General features: G+C 55.8%; 1 protein-coding gene across 1 annotated transcript in view; it reads left to right on the forward strand.

Moving 5' to 3' along the window:
• The window catches only part of CACNA1E (calcium voltage-gated channel subunit alpha1 E), a 365845-nt gene extending 348227 nt beyond the window's left edge, over positions 1-17618 (forward strand). The window contains exons 43-51 of the mRNA XM_045838379.1: positions 1557-1662; positions 2422-2529; positions 3050-3150; positions 3364-3470; positions 7058-7169; positions 9936-10064; positions 11085-11265; positions 11904-12094; positions 13474-17618. Coding sequence (XP_045694335.1) covers positions 1557-1662; positions 2422-2529; positions 3050-3150; positions 3364-3470; positions 7058-7169; positions 9936-10064; positions 11085-11265; positions 11904-12094; positions 13474-14013 — 1575 coding nt within the window. The 3' untranslated portion in view covers positions 14014-17618. The remainder of the gene's footprint in view (positions 1-1556; positions 1663-2421; positions 2530-3049; positions 3151-3363; positions 3471-7057; positions 7170-9935; positions 10065-11084; positions 11266-11903; positions 12095-13473) is intronic.
• Positions 17619-17982: the final 364 nt, after the last annotated feature.

The raw sequence follows: 17982 nt of genomic DNA on the forward strand, positions 1-17982 counted from the left end.
CCAGACGCGCTAAGGAAATAACACAGAAATTCCTCTAAATGCCATTTAAGAAGAAATTTTTTGAGAGAGGGGAAAACTCTTAAATTTCTTTCTCCGTGACATGGAGAGCATGGTTCCTCAGAGGAACGTGACTTCCATCCCCTGGCATAGGACGAAGGGTGCAGCTCTCTGTCCCGACCCACTGCTCAGGGCGGGGCAGGGAAGGGGTGATGACGGGCCACGTGGCATTCGGGGCAAGACTTCCCTGCTTGGCGGGGCTGAGTTGTGGGGCCCGGCCCTGGAGTGATGGGTGGACTCCCCCGGTTCGCAGCATTGTCCCTTGGGGGTCACCTGCCATTCAGTGGCTCATAGCTTACAGCCCCGATTTGTTGGTTTTTCCCTCCAGAATTAGTGATAGTTGTTATTCATCCCCCGTCAGTGTCGAGCCTGCCCCAGAACTCGGGAGCTCTTTCCGTCACCGGCTGTGGCGCCACTTCTCTAGACGCTCAGGGAAGTGGGAGGCGGAGGGCACTCAGATGCAAACCAGGAAGTGGCTTGACCCTCTAAGGGCCCAGGTCCGGGGAACCACGTTAGGTGAGATGTTCCCATGGAGTCGTGGAGGTGCTGCCTTGGGAAGAGAGTGTCCCTCCCCGCCAGGCGGGTGGTTCTTCCAGGGGACCTTGCCCTGCGACTCCAAGCTGCACAGCTGCAGAGCATCTCCCTGGAACCAGGGCCCCCCTCCACCCCAGTGCAAGGCTCCCCATGCACAGACTAGGGGCTGGCATCCTCTTTGCTCGTGACGGCCACACGGGCGGTGGCGTGTGGCCCTGAGTTCCCTGAATTTCTGGGATGAAGCTTGGTGAGAGGAGTGTCGGGCCTGGAGGAAAGGTTGAAAGAATTCCGAAAGCAAGATACTCTCCGGGAAGTGGATTTGGCCATTTCCGCCTGAGCCCCTCCTTCGGGGGAGGGGAACACGGCCTGCCCACTCTGCTCCTGCCTTGGTCACCCTCCTCTCGTGCCCCCCGCCCCGCTCCCCGACCGCTCCCCCCGACCCTGCCTGCGCTCTCCCCTTTCCCGCCCTGCGCCACCCCATCCATCGGGTCAGGGGGACGTCTGCATGTGCGGTTGTGTGCTGGCAAGTTCCATCTTTCAAAGACTCAAAAAGAGGGCATCAGGATGTGTCTTCCAAGCCAGATAAGCAGAGTCCTCACCATGTTCCCGTCTGAGCTTTGGGGGTGTTCGAGGGACCAGTGGAGCAGCCCTGAAACAAGGAATGGAGCCACCTCGCAGAGCTGACTCCCTTCCCTGAGCCACTTCCTCCAGAAACCACTTCCCGCCCCTAGGAGAGGCACTCTCAGGACCCCGGAGGCGTCCTGCAGAATGAGTAGTCCCCCTTCCCTGGGGATCTGGCCCCACTGGGGGGTGGGGAAGCAGCAGCAAACCTGCACCCAGGGAGAGCAGGGTGGGGAGAGGGCGGGGATCCTTGCCCTTCTTTTTCGTCTCTGCGTCTGACCTCCGCACCCGGCTTCCCACCTCACCGAGGTTTCTCTTGATGTGCTCCTCTCTGTCCCTCACAGAGGCTGGTCCTGATGAACATGCCTGTAGCCGAGGACATGACAGTCCACTTCACCTCCACCCTGATGGCTCTGATCCGCACAGCTCTGGACATCAAAATCGCCAAAGGTGAGCTCGGGAAGGCGAGGGGGGTTCTGGGGCCACTCGTGCAGGGTGCAGCAGGACACAGGTGTGTGGGCTTTCACCCTCTAATGACGCGGTGACCTGGACATCAACTGTTAGGGTCCTGGGTTCAGCCCTGAGATTCAACTACCACACTGGTCACTTCCTCCTGGAGAAAGGAATGGTTTGCTCATCGCTAAGGCCCCGTTCAGCTTCAACAGTATGGGATCGCCGGTATCTGGCACATAGTAGGCATTTTAGACATGTGTGTTTATTGAACAGATGAGTTTTGCATTTTGTCCTCTTTTCTCATGCGGCATCTTAAATGTCTTGGAAGGCTTCTGTGGCAGGTGCTGGCGTGGCTGTGCTTGGCGCCCTTGACCTTTAACTCAGTGATTCAGGACAGAAAAGGTTTCCTGCTTCCCGAGGGGCCTCCAGCCTCCCTGCTCTTGCCTCACTGATAAGCGCACACCGGGCAGGGGGGGCTCCGGTGCGGCACTGCCCGTTTTCCCCAGGTGCGGGCGTGTTGAGTGCCTGGGAGGCTTTCCCAGTGGAGGAAGAGGCTGGTCCTGGTCTCAGGGACTCGGATCTGTGGCAGGATCCGCCCAAGCAACTGCACACGGACGTCAGACTGCGTTCTGCTTCCTCAGCAGAAAGACCCAGGATTTCCCGAGACTGCCAGGGCCGAGCTGGTTCTGCTCCCGCTCCCTCAGCCCTTGTTACTTCCGCGCCTGCGCTGTGGAGTAATCGCTTACCTTATCCTAGGTGGTGCTGACAGGCAGCAGCTGGACTCAGAGCTGCAGAAGGAGACCCTGGCCATCTGGCCTCACCTGTCCCAGAAGATGCTAGATCTGCTTGTGCCCATGCCTAAAGGTATGGCATCTCCTCCTGGGCACACTTGTCATGGTGGGCCCGGTGGGCCGAGGCCACATCTTTGGTGGGGGTTGGGGCGCACAGTGATGGAGAGATAAGGGAAACTTGTTCTCTTCTCCTTAGGAAATGAAAATCTCTCACTTCTTAGGTCCCTCTGGTCATTATTAATTGAAAACATTTTCTCAAGTCGGGTCACTGTGGTTGTGGGTGAAAGTTTTGGGTGGATAGCTCTCTCTCTCCCCATGACACTGCGCAGCAAGCCCTCATGTGGTTGGGAAAAGGGTGTTATTCTTAGAGATGGAAACCCAGACCCCTGGAGGTGATGCTTGCTAATGTCCTCGCCCTGCTTGGATGGCTGTGGGGGCTCCCTGAGGACACACACCCGGGGACCTGTTCACTTCGTGTCCTGGGGACTGGCGCACACCTGCTCCGGAGGGTGGAGAACAAAGCTTTCGAGCGTCCTCACGCCCGCCCACCTGTCTCCTCCCTCATCTCTCCCTGCCGCATTTGTGTTTCTCAGCCTCTGACCTGACCGTGGGCAAAATCTATGCGGCAATGATGATCATGGACTACTACAAGCAGAGTAAGGTGAAGAAGCAGAGGCAGCAGCTGGAGGAACAGGTGAAGATCAACAACTGTAGGGTGGGCAGGCAGATCTTGAGTCACACGAGGGCCCCTGAGGCCCCTGCAGGCGCAGGAACTTCCTGGGGTCAGGGGATTAGACATGCAGTGGGTCAAAGGTTTAAATGGTCAAGGTGTCAGCCACGCTCCCGTTTTACCCAGTCACGTTGTACTTTCTCCCACAGTCACTTGAGTTCCTTTCTTCTAATGCAGAAAAACGCCCCCATGTTCCAGCGCATGGAGCCCTCGTCTCTGCCACAGGAGATCATCGCCAATGCCAAAGCTCTGCCTTACCTGCAGCAGGAGCCCGCCGCAGGCCTGTGAGTAAAGCCGGAGTGCCCACGGCCTCTTGTTTGTGTTCTGTCACTCACGCCAGTGTGCGGGCCTAGAAGCCCATGGGCCAGGGATGGCTGAGAAGTGAAAACTGGGAGCCGAAGTGTCCTTCCTCTGCAGCTGAGCAGGCAGGGCTGAGGGAAGAGCAGGCTGGCGTGGTCAGCACTGGGGCCAGGGCGCCAGACAGGGAGCACCAAGAACGCGCAGAGGAGGGAAGGGCGCGTGGTCGTGTCACCACTTCACAAATGAAGAAGCTGGCGATTGAGAGGTTCAGTGGCCCAAAGCCCTGTGGCTGGTAGGAAGCCGAACAGGAATTAAGTCACTTATTTCTAACTCTAGAACCGTCCCACTACACTATATGTGAAATGAACAAAAGGAAGCTTAGATCAGGCAAAAAAAAAATCTTTATTTTCTATATTGGCAGTGGAAACAAAACTCAAGGAATTTGCCAGTTCTTTTGGGTTGCAGGCCATAGCCCCAGCTTGGCCGTGAGTGACCTACACAGTGTGTGCATCTTCCCGTCTTCGGCAAGCAGGCACTGAGCAGCCAAGGGCGTGGAGTCCCTCCACCCTGTGGAAATGAGCTTGTGTGATTGGGCTCGCCGAGGTCCTAGCTCCCAAGGAGCCCGTAATCACGGGGACAAGCGCGGTAATTACCCGGGCAGTGAAACCCAGGGCTCGGGAGTGGGACCTCTGTCAGAATGCCATTTAGACTCTCACCATTAATTGCTTTCTGCCTGTGGTGCTGGGGACCTGTTCTGGAAAAGCATCATTTTCAGAGGTCACAATCCAACGCATTTGGAAGAAGAGGCCCAGAGTCATGACCAAGGCTGTCGGTCATTTTAGCAAACGTTTGATGTGATGAGGTAGCAGCTATAGACCTGCCTGTCTGCAGGAAACAAGTAGACGTTTCTCTCCGAGCCATGCAGGAAGGAGGTGAGATTGCAGTGTGGGACCGCCTCACTGGAAGGACTAACGTTTTTCAAGGGTTCTTGGCTTAGAAATGGAGGACACCCCCCACGATTTGATCTGTTTTATCCACAATTTGCTACGCAAAATACCTTCCATCATAGGGTCACTCTATCTTCTCTCTCATGTTTATTGATTCACTTCCACATCGATTTGACCAATATTTATGTGACCCAAAAGCTGGCTTAGGCACTGGGGATGTGGCAGTCAACACAACCCCAATCCCTGGGGAGACAGATCTTGAAAAAGAAATGACGAGATTGATAGCGGTTAGTAGGCAGAAGGGTGGGTTATTGTGATGCTGTGTCGATAAGGGAAGAGGCACGCCTGTGTGGAGAGTGGGGTGGGGGGCTTGCCTGAGAAGTAACATTTACGTGAGACTGGAAGGCAAGCTCTCCAATGAAAGAAATGGGGCGGATTTAAGGACTCTGAAACTGCGAGGACGGTTGGGGCACAGTTCATGGCGGTGGCAGGCACGGAGCTCAGACGGCTGCATAGGGGAACTCCAAGCAGGATGCAGAAGTTCCGTTCCATCCGAGGATAATGGGGGTTTTATGCAGTAGAGCGACAAGATCCGATTTGCACTCACCAGAGACCATTCGTGGATCTGGTAGACTGGGGGGAGCAGTTCAAGAGACAGGACAGCACTTAGTGACTGCAGTCGTGCTGATTATTAGTGACTGGGGCTTGGACTCACGGGATGGAGCTGGGAGGAGAAGAGCAGACCTGAGAGGTACTGGGTAGGTTCTGGTGATTGATGTGCTCCCTGGAGGGAGGGAGGAGTCGAGGATGACACTCAGGTTCCGGGGAACATTGGTGCATTTCCTGGAATGGGGAGGCAGCAGGCTGCCGCTTCGGGACCCACCTGTGTTTCTAGAGCATTATATTGTTCACGTAGAGGCTGTGCAGAGGGTGCAGGGGTGACTGAGACAGACGGATGGGTCTTCCCTCACTACGCTCACATTTGGTGGGAAACCAGACGTGCAACAGAATGACTGGGAAGAAGAGATTTATTTTCGGTGATTAACTACAGGTCTGATTAGGGACAGGAGAAACAAAAGCAGTCTGATCTGAGTGCCTGTGAGAGGGAGAGCTGACCGGTTAAGGCAGGAGAGAGATTTCCTTAAGGAAGTGACTTTTGATCTGAATTTTGCAGGATGAATTCAAAGTAACACCAAGGTGTTTCAGGGGGCAGTTCTGAAGCAAAAAGAAGTCTGCCACATTCAGTGAACTAGAGAGTCCCCTGGGTCTGGGATGCGGGGAGCCAGGGCTGTAAAGCAAGCGAAGGCTGGCAAGGCAAGAAGGGTCATGTCACGAGAGGAGGTCGTGTTCCGGATCCTGGGCTTAGAGCCAGACCGTGCGTTTGAAGCAGGAGGTCAACATGGTGACCTCTGTGAGGCTGCTCCATGGTTCCAGGGGTCCGCTCTACCCACTGAGACTTCTCTATGGACTAATGATGCATTTTCTGTAGGACACAAGGGACCCATTTCTTACAATAGCAGTGCTCACCCTGTTCCCAGTGGTTCTCAGGAGAAGGCACATGGAGGAAGACCATGGACACTAAAGCCGGTCACTTAAGTTCCAGATCACTCTGCAGCCATTGTGAAAATTCAGCTCACGCCCTTCCTGGGAGCAAAGGGACAGGTTGGCTGGGGCTCTGCCGTTCAGCTCTTTCCCTGTGACCCCAGCAACTTGTACTCGTGGGTTATTTTGGAGTAACTGGCAATCCTTACTCAGGTCTCGGATTTTCACTGGTGTCATTAGCCACAGACGCAACTACGGAATGATGCCTCCCCGCTCCCTCTTCCCACGATCAGGAAGTTCATTCCTGAGCAGGTCAGAGGGCGCCTGTTGGCCAGGGAATGCCAGCGGCAGCCACGTCTTTGGGGAAGATTGGCTGACTCTCTCCCCTCACCAGCCCCGCGGGTCCTGTTGGCTGAGAGTGTCTGCAGGTACCGAATTGTGGCTTAGTAACAGGCATCCTGTGACAGCTCTCCGTCCCTTTCATTCAGAGCCCTCTGCCCAGAGAGGGTCACCTCCTCGCCACCACTTCCGAAACCATCCCCCCAAGTTCATGAACCCGCAGGCACAGTGTCTGAACACAGACATTTCAGTGAGTGTTCATGGCATCGAATTGTTTAGTTGGGCCAGGGATGTTGGCACAATAAAGCCATATTCTTACCGAGTGTGGAGGAAATTTTTTAAAAGACCGGGACTGCTTAATATTTAAACAAACTGTTCAGTGTTTAAAGTATGGCATTTTTCCACCCAATGGGGAAACCGAGCAGAATCCGGTTTACCATCTAGCACTGGTCTTCCATATGGCTGAGTGTGACAGATGATGTCATTCGTCACAGATATGTTAGTTACCAGCTGAGTGATGAATGGTTCCAAATGCAGGTTGAAAACAGTGCGTTCTTTTTATTCTGGTGTTCGTTTTTAAGTTCTTTCTATTCCAGGGCCAGCTACCTGTAAGGTACATGCCAGCCAAGACCGAAGGGCGTGGGCCTGGCTGGGAATTGGTAGTGGCAGCAATGGTCTACCACTCTCTCTCTCTGCTTCTCTCTCATGCGCACATGACCTCTGCATTCGGCGTTGCTTTTCAGGAGTGGCCGGAGCGGGTACCCTTCGATGAGTCCGCTCTCCCCGCAGGAAATATTCCAGCTGGCGTGCATGGACCCCGCTGACGACGGGCAGTTCCAGGAGCAGCAGTCTCTGGTGAGTGGACGAGTCCCAGGACGGCAGAAGAGTTCCCTGGTGTCTCGACCCCTCCCACTCCGCCCAGATTCGATTCCACCACCACGATCAATCCACCGGGAAAACCCTTCCTGGTAGTGCAGCCAATGACCAAGGGAGGGTCTTGCTGTCTCCCTTTCACTGCTGTTTTTCCTGTTCTGACAAATGCTTCCCCTTTAGGTTTTACAATCCCAGGGGTCCCTTAGCTGTTGAAAGGATTTATGCTGCTTCAGGCAAGCCCTCCTCATTTATGCCCTTGAGCATGGTAAAGTCTCGCCCTTGGTGAGGAGCTTTAGGATGAGTCATCGTAGAATGAGTGGCACCAGCCAGGCAGCCTGGCGTAGACAGGGGTGGCTTGGGGGAACCCAGGACGGCCTCCCCCCACCACCCCCGTAGTGATCCCCTGCCTTGGACAACTCGCAGGTAGTGGCCGCTGCCCACCGGAGAACAGAAAAACCCCTTGCCTCTGCTCTGCGCAGGTTCAGGCAGATTGACTCACACAGCTGTGGCCAGAAGGGCCAAATACAGTCTAGGAAATCCCTAAAAATCACTTTCCTGAGCCTGAAGTTTTGCATTAGCATAAATGGTGAAATTCATGAAAAACCTACTGAGTCCACTTGAAGCTTGACAGAGAGAGGACAGACTAAACTTTAGGTTTTGCTAAATACACAGCTGAACCATGATTGCCAAAGATGACGGACTTTAGGCACCATTGTTCTTCATGCAGGAGCCATCAAGCTCCCTCCCAAGCTTCTAATGCAAGCTAAGTGTTCATTGGCCCGGAGAGAAAAAGACAAAACCCAACATTTGCCAAAGTCCAGATTGATAGCTTCTGCTGAGTTCCCTGGCATTTGATTATAATTCCTCTGTGTTCTTCTCTCCCATTAATTTCTCTCCTGGCCCCTCCCCACTGCTGCTGTGTACCCCAGAGCCACCCTGGGGTGGAAGGGAGATGTGGGTCTGTTTGTGGGGTGCATGTCTGATGGAATGGGTGCCAGCCAGAGGGGGCAGAACATTTCAGCAGCGCAAACAAATGGATGGTTCCTCTCCTGTAACTGCTGAGTCAAGGGATTATGGGATCGTGCATGGCTGTGCTGGGGAGACAGCTAGGCCACCACTCCCACCATGAGTGCCTGAGGACGTTCTGGGTAAGCTGATTAGGAACCCGTGCAGGAATTCTCTGCGGACCTGAGCGCCAAGCCCCAGGGAGTAGTTGGTACAGATAGCTTGGTTCTAAAAAAGGGCCTCCTCTCAGCATAATAAGGCTTGCCTGGTGGGGAAAATTCTCAATAACATGTCCTTTCTTTCACAGGGAGATTTCTTTATCATACCATCATTTCTGCAGGTTCCCCAGGGCTGAGCCGTAGTGCAGGACTAGTCGGGTCTGTGTTCATCTCGTTGTCAGTACTGGTGTCTGTGCTTCAGGTGTCAGCCTGTGCTACACACTCACCGCTGTGTGCTCCTGCCCGTCCCTCGGGGGCCTGCTCTGCACGTCCTGAGGCGTGGCTGTGGCCGTGACTTGTGTGCCTGTAAGGAGTGTGTGCATGTGTGTGTCTTGCACCACCTCTGACACCTGTAAATACAGTGTTGTTGCCACACGTGTTTTGAGTCAGACTCGCACACTCTGAAGCACACACTGCAAACGCCAACTCCCCCAACTGCACGTGTCACGGGGTCCTGGGACAGAGGCCCTCCCGTTGACACCAGAAACCATTCAGCCAAACGGTCATGGAGGCTGGCTTTCAGCAGCACCCCACTCACACTCCGACATCCTTAGAATATCATTTCCTAAAATATAAAACAGCTTTTCTCCTGGTATAATCTCCAGATGTCAGAGATACTCCTGGGTGTCTTTGTTTGGTGGCCTTGTGAAATTTCCAAGGCAGGGACACAAGCTCTCTCTGTAGAGCGTGCACACTTGCCAAACCGACCTTCTTTGACCAGGAAAATGACGTGACAGGGTCGGACAGGACACTGGGATATTTACACTAACCTCCTAATGCTCCGGAGTGGCGCGGTGAGTGCGCCAGCCACTGCCCACGTGTGGCGACCGAGGGCCCGCAGCAGGGCAGGTCCAAACTGAGAAGATGCATGCCCAGAGCAAATGTCTCCGTTTTCACATTGACCACACATTGACAGGAAACCACTAAAAAGTTTCTTCTCTTTAAGTGCAGTTACTAGGAAATTGAGAATTACATAAGCGGTGTGCGTTACATCCCTGTTGTGCCGTGCCGGGCTCGAGCGGCCCTGGCAGATGGCCGCCCACCACAGTGTTTTGGTTGATTCCAATCATGAGAAAACTCTCTGCTCATAAGATCATGTATCTTAAGGTTTGCGAAAATGCATTTGACAGCAGATATTGCTCACTTTCCTTAGAATACTGGTTTTCATATAATTGGTAAATGGCCTCTTGAAGTTAAAAGAATAAACCCAACACTACCAACCCTCAAAAAGTACACTTCACATAACTAAAAAGTCTTATGACCCATAATGTTTACAAAAATATAAAATCTGAAGCATTGCTTCATGATAAAAGAGTTTACCCCTCAATCCCAATTAGAGCATTCTGTTTGAGACATCTGGTATACCACGTATCTGCACATAGACACACACACATAGCAGACCTTAAAGACACAACTCTCTCTTCCAAAAGCCATTCTTGGTATGGAGGAGGCAGAATCATCCACTGGAAACGAAAAGCAATGAGCTGGAACCAAGTCCCACAAGCTTGGCTGTGTTTATTTCCAGGAGCCAGAGTTTAGTGAATTAAAAAGCGCGCAGCCCTCTAACCATGGCATCTACCTTCCTCCGGACACCCAGGAGCATGCGGGATCTGGGAGGGCATCCTCTTTGCCACGCCTGACTGTGGATCCCCAGGTAAAAAGCAACCACCTACCCTGTGCAGTGGCATCCTGGGCTGTATTGCATTGGTGGGTTATGAGAAAACATCTGATGTTTCCAGGTGAGCCTTTGACTTGCCCCGCCCCTTCCCTATGAGCAAAACCTGGCTCGTGGGCCGCCTCTGCAGAGCCTGCTCCTCCACGGTGTGCTTTCAGTGAAGCCCTAAGCAGACCAGCCTAGCCAGCTAGATGGCATACTTCCACCCAGATGGGCTCAACATCCTCAAGACTCAGCCGGCCTTGCAAGAAGTATTTCCCAGGATTTCCCCTGTGCATTTCTCCTTCCCTTTTTCCTTTCCTGGCCCCTCAAGCACATACGTAGGCAGCTACTTAAACACACACAGCTCGGTGTCTGGACTGTCCTAATCCGTGCTGGCCACGCCTCATTTCTTTGTCTGTTTTCCTGGCTGCTTTTTTTTTTTTTTGTCTGTCTGTCTTACATTAAGTTTTGACAGAGACAAGAAGTTTACATGGATCTGTTTTTAACATCTGTAAAATCAAAATGCCCAAGTTTAAGATGGGGCTGGGGTGGGACGGATGATGGAGAACAACGCATTCTTGGGAGCTTCTCAGTTTCAAGGTCTCTCAAGCTCTGGTGCCGTGGGACAGGCCTCCTCTGGTGGGGGCAGAAGCCAAAGCTGTGCTGCTTTCCTGGCGTGGGCGGTTGCCCTCCCACATTTCAAAGTGGCTCAAGGTTCCCCACAGGTCCTGGCTGAGTCCCCATGGTAGGTGGCTCTAGGGGAAGCCCTTACTGTACACTCAGCTGCTGGCTGTCCTGGGCATGAAGAGAAGACCCCAGGCCAGTCCCAAGGACCTAAAGACCTAACACAGAGACACTTTCTGCAGCAGCCTCCTCCAGTGGAGGTCTGAGCCAGAGGGATTCAAGGGTGGTTCCAGTTTGCCATTTGCAACAATCTCAGCCCCACTGCTTTTTTTCTTTTAGAGCTGCTCAGGGACTAACCCCTACCTGTGTTCCTCTGCGGGCTCCCATTTGCAGGTGGTGACAGACCCCAGCTCCATGAGACGTTCCTTCTCCACCATCCGGGACAAGCGCTCCAACTCCTCTTGGTTGGAGGAATTCTCCATGGAGCGCAGCAGTGAAAACACGTACAAGTCCCGTCGCCGGAGTTACCACTCCTCCCTGCGGCTGTCGGCCCATCGCCTGAACTCGGACTCGGGTGAGGAGCTCTGCCCCGTGGACCGTTCAGGCTCCCGCCCTGATGAGCTAAAAAAATCTCTGGGAGAGAATGCAGATAAGGGGTGAGGGCGGTGGAGGAGGGGAGAGTGCTCCTTACCTGTGGGGGTCCCGTATCTGACTCACACCCCGAAACAGGCCCCTGAGCTTGTTTCCTTCTAGAGTAGGGCTCTAGGCAGCGTGACAGCTGAGAGTCTTGGACGGCCTGCAGAACTCCCGGCATAAGCCTGGCATTATGTCCACAGTGCCATTATTCAGTGTACAGCAACTTCTTAATTCCCTTCTACGAGCACCGTCCTCCCCCTAAAAGTTGCACACCCACGATCGGGACATGGAGAATTCCTGGGCCACATTCTTCACGAAGGTTCTAAACTGTGCATTAGCGTACACAGAAGCACAAGAGACTCGAGTACAGCCTTTGACACGTGGGTGTCTTTCCAGTGGCTACGTGTACACTCACCTGGTCACGCAGGGGGATTCTGTGGCCTCCCTCTTAGACCACCCACTGATGTGGGTGGAGAAGCCGGGGTCTTCAGGGGCCCGGTCCCAGGCTCCGAGGCTTTCTCCTCGGTGGCCAGTCCAGGCTGCGTTGTGATTGACTGTCTCTATCATCTCTCACAGGCCACAAGTCCGACACACACCGCTCAGGGGGCAGAGAGCGCGGCCGATCGAAAGAGCGAAAGCACCTTCTCTCCCCCGATGTCTCCCGCTGCAACTCAGAGGAGCGAGGGACCCAGGCGGACTGGGAGTCCCCAGAGCGACATCAGTCCCGGTCTCCCAGTGAGGGCAGGTCGCAGACCCCCAACAGACAGGTGAGCCCTGCAGAAAGACAGGAAAGGGTGGTCACTAACGGTGGGTGCACAAGGGGGGCAGCCAGCAGCCACACAGACCTCGGTCTGGCAGGGAACCACACCCGCTGTGCACAGAGCTTAGCTGCCAAATGCCGCGCACCCTGATACCAAGTCACAGAAAACCAGACCGTCCCCCAAGAAAGACGGCAGTGCCTAGAGGTCATTCCACTCTGGCCCTCAGGTACAAAGTCACAACAAGTAAGTTCACAAATGTCTCCGCCAAATAATGTTCCTGGGTCAGGCCCACGAGCCCTGGTGGGAATGGTGACTCACCTCTCAGCACAGGCTTCCTGAGTCAGATGGATCCAAGTTCATTTCCCTAGCTGCCAGCCATCCCACAGGAACACTCCCTCTCTTCTTCTGGCCTGTGCCTAAGAAACAACCCCCGGGAAACACTGCCGGGCCCTGCGTTCCTCCCCATAGTTCTCAGAGCCCAGGGGGAGACCTGCTCAGCCACAGTGGGAAGAGGGCTGCCGGGGCTTGGAAACTGAGGCCACGGAGAAGTTGACTGCGAGAGCAGTCGCTTTCGAGTTCTTAGCACAGAACAGAATCACCCCCCGCCCCCCCGTGGCCTGTTCACACTGCGCACCCCTGGCCGCTCGAGGATTCGGTTTCACTAGTGAGGCGGCTGGAAAGGGAGAGCCGGGCGTCTGCGTCGGGAAGGAGCTTTCCCCAGGAGAGTTGGGGCAGGTGGCTCGGGTCACACACACCTTGAGAAACAGTCCTGGGAGGGTCCGTTGGCCACACCCGGGCTCCTGGGCACACCCTCGGGAATAGCTGGGCAGGTCATGTAAGGCCTGAGCCGGCAGGCGGGGGCGGGGGTGCAGAAGCCGGTGGCCCTCAGCAGGCACTAGGAGGCAGAGTGAGGTGCGGGGAGGGAGGCTGCCACTCCCTCAGACCCGCCCCCAGACAGAGCGGCCCCCCGGGCATTCGAGCACTTTCCAGTGCTTCTTTCTGTGGGTCACGTGTTACCTACGTGTAGAAATTAAAAACTTTCACATACTCACAGCTGTAAACCTGCTTTTGCCCACCCCTGTATATGGAGCTTCTGGAGCCTTTGTCCCGTGGACCCGCAGCACCTGGGGCCTGTTAGAAATACAGTCTCAGGCCTCCACCCCCATCTTCTGAGCCAGTGTCTGCAGTTTAGCGAGACTCCCAGGAACTCGCAGCCACAATAAAAGTGGGAATGCCCTGGTCTGGGTGGTGCTGACTTCTCCTCCTGTAGCCCCCGTGCTCCCGGGGGCGAGTCGCAGCAGAGGGGACGCCGCTCAGACTCCCGGGGCTGGTGGCGCGTCCGGGCCCGGCCTCGTCTCACAGGCTGTGTCTCTCCTGCCGTACAGGGCACGGGTTCCTTGAGCGAGAGCTCCATCCCCTCCATGTCTGACACCAGCACCCCAAGACGAAGCCGTCGGCAGCTCCCCCCTGTCCCTCCAAAGCCTCGGCCCCTCCTCTCCTACAGCTCCCTGATCCGACACTCGGGGAGCACCTCTCCCCCCGCAGATGGCAGCGAGGGCGGCTCCCCGCTGACCTCCCAGGCTCTGGAGAGCGAGGACGCCGGCCTGCCCGAGGCCTCCAGGTCCCGGCACGCTTCGCACGGCCACCCCTCCCCGCAGCGCTACATCTCCGAGCCCTACTTGGCCCTGCACGAAGACTCCCACGCCTCGGACTGTGGCGAGGAGGAGACGCTCACGTTTGAAGCGGCCGTGGCCACCAGCCTGGGCCGGGCCAACACCATCGGCTCAGCCCCACCCCTGCGACACAGCTGGCAGATGCCCAACGGGCACTACCGGCGGCGGAGGCGCGGAGGGCCCGGGCCGGGCACGATGTGTGGCGCTGTCAGCGACCTCCTGAGTGACACGGAAGAGGACGACAAGTGCTAGAGGCTGCTCCCCCCTCCGATGCATGCTCTTCTCTCACACGGAGAAAACCCAGACCGAGTTGGGAAGCCGGTGCGGCCCGGGGGGAGGAGGAGGGCAGGACAGCGTGCATTATTCGAGGAGGAGGAGGAGGATGGGACAGAAGGCAAACCAGTCACACCCACCAAATTGCTTTACTTCCCTATGCAAGACGGGCACCGCCATAGTTCTGCCTCTCTGCTGGGGAAAGAAGACACGGGAGCACGGAGGGCCATTCCCATGGGAGCGGGGACGCCAGGACGGCTCTGCTTCCACTGCCCCTTCCCGCTCTTCCAGAAGCTGCGGAGGACTTGAGCTGGCCTGTGTCTCCGCCCATCGCCCTGCGAGGCCTGGAAGCCTTTCTGGCTCTTAGCTGGGGGGTTGCGGAGATCCTCCAAGGGGAGTCCCCTCCCTCCCTCACCTGCTCCCCAGCCAGCACCATCGCCACCGGGGCAGCTGCCTCTCATGGGCCACCCTGTGGCTTGCTTCCCCAAAGCAGCACAGACTGAGTTCAGGAGCATCGGACGCCAAGGGCAAGGGCAGGGAGGGAGGAAACACTGGCGAGGAGGGGTCAGGGTGCTGTGGCGGCCACAGCAGCAGCCAGGGCTGGTCTGGATGAGCAAAGCCATAGCCCAGCCGCCCACACCGTGCAGGGAGGCTCGGAGAAGCGGAGAGCTGGCGGTGCTGGTGGGGGCAGGGTTGTCCCCACAGCAGGTGCTCCAGGTGTTCGTCCGAGGAGGTCCCCCAGGGTCCAGCAGCACTGGGAAGGGCGGTGGTCTAAGAGTCTGTACAACTCCCGTGGCCAGGGCACCAGCTGATGAGAATGGGGTCCGGCCTTAGGGCTGGTCTCGAGAGTCCTGCGGGCAGGGGCAGTGTGGCAGCAGCGGGACTCGGGCGGAGTCTGCTTTCCAACCAGAACAGGGGTCGTGAAGGAGGGGACTGGCATGTCCTGTCTGGAAGGCAGGGGGCCTCTGCCCAGCAGCAAGGCTGAGCCTGGGAAGGCAAATGCCAGGGGCCCAGCCATCCTTCCCTGGCACTCCCCCAGGAGGAGAACACACCCAGTGGGGACTTTGATAGAGGCAGGCTGGGCCGGCCCACCCAAACAAAAGTTTCAGGTAGTGTCAGAGTTTGCTCAGGACCTCCTGTGAGGGGAGCCCTCTGCCCCGAGCTTCTGCAGCTACTTTGTGGTTGAGCGTCGTGTGTCTGGAGCCTTTAGAGGGGACTAGTGATATACCTCAGTGAGACCTGGGCCGGTCGTTCCAGTGAAGCAGGCCTGGCGGGGCCTTGTCCCAAACCGAGCGACAAGCCTGGGGCCCTGAATGTCGCCGGGGCCATACGTCCGCTCTGCCCCTTCCCGGAGGAAGAGCTGAGCAGAAGACAGCCTCAGGGTATCCTTCCTGACCCCCCGAAGCTCGAAGGTATTGGAAAAAAGGAGCCCTTACTTGGCAAATCCGTATAATTGTCCATTTGGCGGAACGCATCGCTGTCTGTATCGGGTGGGAATGCACTGTCCCCTTAAGCCCCTCTGCAGTCCCCCAGCGCCATCACAGTGGGTGGCAGGGTCCCTTGCTCAGCCAGAAATGGGTGGGGCCTGCTGCACAGAGGACCCCACAGGAAGACACAGTGGCCCCTGGAACACGGACGCAGTGGGTGAGCACTCCTCCTCTGGCACAGACCTGCTTCTTGGGTCGGAGCAGCCAATGACTGTTACTTTTCCTAGAAGGAGCCTCCGTTTTGTTGCCCTTTTTTTTTTTTGGTTGAAATAGAAATAAGGCATTGCCACATCAGCTCTAAGAAGCCCAATTCAAGCCTGTGGCTGGAGATTCATTTATCACGGCCCTGCCTTCTCGTCTAGTTATTGATGGGACCTCACAACCCACAACCTGAGGGCAGGGGAACCAATGAGGCGGAGAGAAAGGCCCACCCATCTCAGACCCTCTTCCATCTCCTCTCCCACTCAGCCCGTGGGCTCGGGAGTAGCTGGGAAGGTGACCAGGAGGAAGCGACGCCCCGATCCTAGCAGGCACGGTTGTTACATAAGACTGACGCTGGGCTTGGATGGTTCGAAAGGTTTCCTCTGCTCTGCGTCATTTCATGCCAAAGTGTTGCTAGGGGCAGCTTTTGTGTGCATGAAATTGCTTTCTTCCACCTGGGAAATGCAGCTTTCGCTAGGCCAGGCCTACAGCAGGCTGACATTCTGAGCCCACGAGTCTGTCGCATTGTTTGGAGAAAGGGAATTGAAGCTGTTTCAACAGGAGGGAAAACTTGAGCGGGCAGAGCAATTAGCGGAGATGGAATGTGCTGCCAACAGCATTACAGACACTAAACTTACTGGGCCAGGAAGCCCTCCTGGCCCCCTGAACACCTTCAACTCTCTCTCTCTCACACACACACACCCCCCGGCACGAGAGTCCCAAATGCAGTGGCAGAGACCACTGCAGATGCAGCCCCCTAACCAACCACCCGCATTTTCTAGTTCCAGTGAACTTACGACCTCTTTTATTCAACTCACCATGAGCGAGAAATCAGGTTTCCTGTCTCGTGGCCTGCATTTACCCTTTGATGCCAGAAAATAAAATAATTTTCTAAGTCATGGAACTCATGATCATGGTCATCTTCTGACAGTTTCCTTCTGCCTCTAAATGAACATGAACTCCAGCCTTCCCTCAAATAATCAGCCAGGATATTCCAAGACACCGGATTCTGCCTCTTTGCTTCCCCACGCAGAGGCCCCTTCGGATGTCAAAACCGACAGAGGATGGCGGCCACTGTGAATCACGCAGCACGACGCATTCGGCCTAGGTCCCTTCCAAAGAACCCTTCACTGGACGTCCGTGTCTCTCTCTCACACGAGAGAGAGAAAGGTGAGGGCGGGGCGCCCCAGACTCCCAGCAGGCCGTCAGACACGGGGATGGGCTCTCCGGGTCACGGCTCCCTCTCAGCCGCAATCAGGAGACCTTCACCTACACCATACGGGGGGATGGCAGCCCGTTCACTCTTCTAGCAGGAGAATCTGTTTCTACTCTGGGCTTCCCCACTCAGCGTCCCTGTGGGGTCCTGACATCACCGAGAACATTTCTCCAAAGCTGAACTCCAGACATCTGGGCTTTTCCCTCCCTTGACTCCCAGACGTCTGAGGCCACAAGGGGGAGACGCCACGTGCCCCACCGCCGCCAGTGCCCCCTTCCCCCCACGCACCCACCCTGCAGCCAGCCAGTGGGATGCACCGCGGAGCGCGCTGTTCTCCGTCCCGGCCTTGTCTCGCTGCATGCTGACACCGACTCGGCCCCCAAGATGGCGCATCTGCCCGAGCCAAGCTTATTTGCTGATCTGCCTGCCTCGGCTGTCCTCCTCACTGCTGCCGGACGATGCTTTATCCTCACGAAAGACAGTCGGGAGCTCCCCAGGTGATGCAAAATGATGTGAGGTGCTGGACGGTAGGGGTGTGTGGGGAGTAAGTGTGACATGTCCGAGAGACTCAATGAAAGCCCACTGCAAGGAAATCGGGCCTCTGGGCATAATGGAACAAAATTTAATAATTTTGTTTTTTACAGAACGTTCTCAATTTTTCATTACATCCTGTTTGTAAAGCCTGCTCTGGATGTCTCATTTTTTTGGACAGAGTATTTCTGTAGCGGGTTGAGCCAGGGATAAGTTGAGAGAGTCTTCCATTTCTCAGCCTACCTACAATATATTATTTATAAATATTATGAGGTTGTATAGGAAAGGCAAGCAAGGGGCAGGGAGTAAGGAGCCCACCCACCGTGCAGGGATTCTGTGAGACTTCAGGGTTACGGCACTTTTCTGTTTTTATCAGCTTTACATGTGTCGTGTTGAGACCCCCAAAGGTCTGGCACCCGTCTGCACGAAGAGTCATGGGGTGGGCTCCTCCACGGCGGCTCCGCGCCCTGCCGTGTGTCCTCCCCAGCACATCAAGGACCTCATGACGCAGGA

This window comes from Phyllostomus hastatus, unplaced genomic scaffold (assembly GCF_019186645.2).
Source record: "Phyllostomus hastatus isolate PE091 unplaced genomic scaffold, TTU_PhHast_1.1 phas_contig_283, whole genome shotgun sequence".
Taxonomy (NCBI): Eukaryota; Metazoa; Chordata; class Mammalia; order Chiroptera; family Phyllostomidae; genus Phyllostomus; species Phyllostomus hastatus.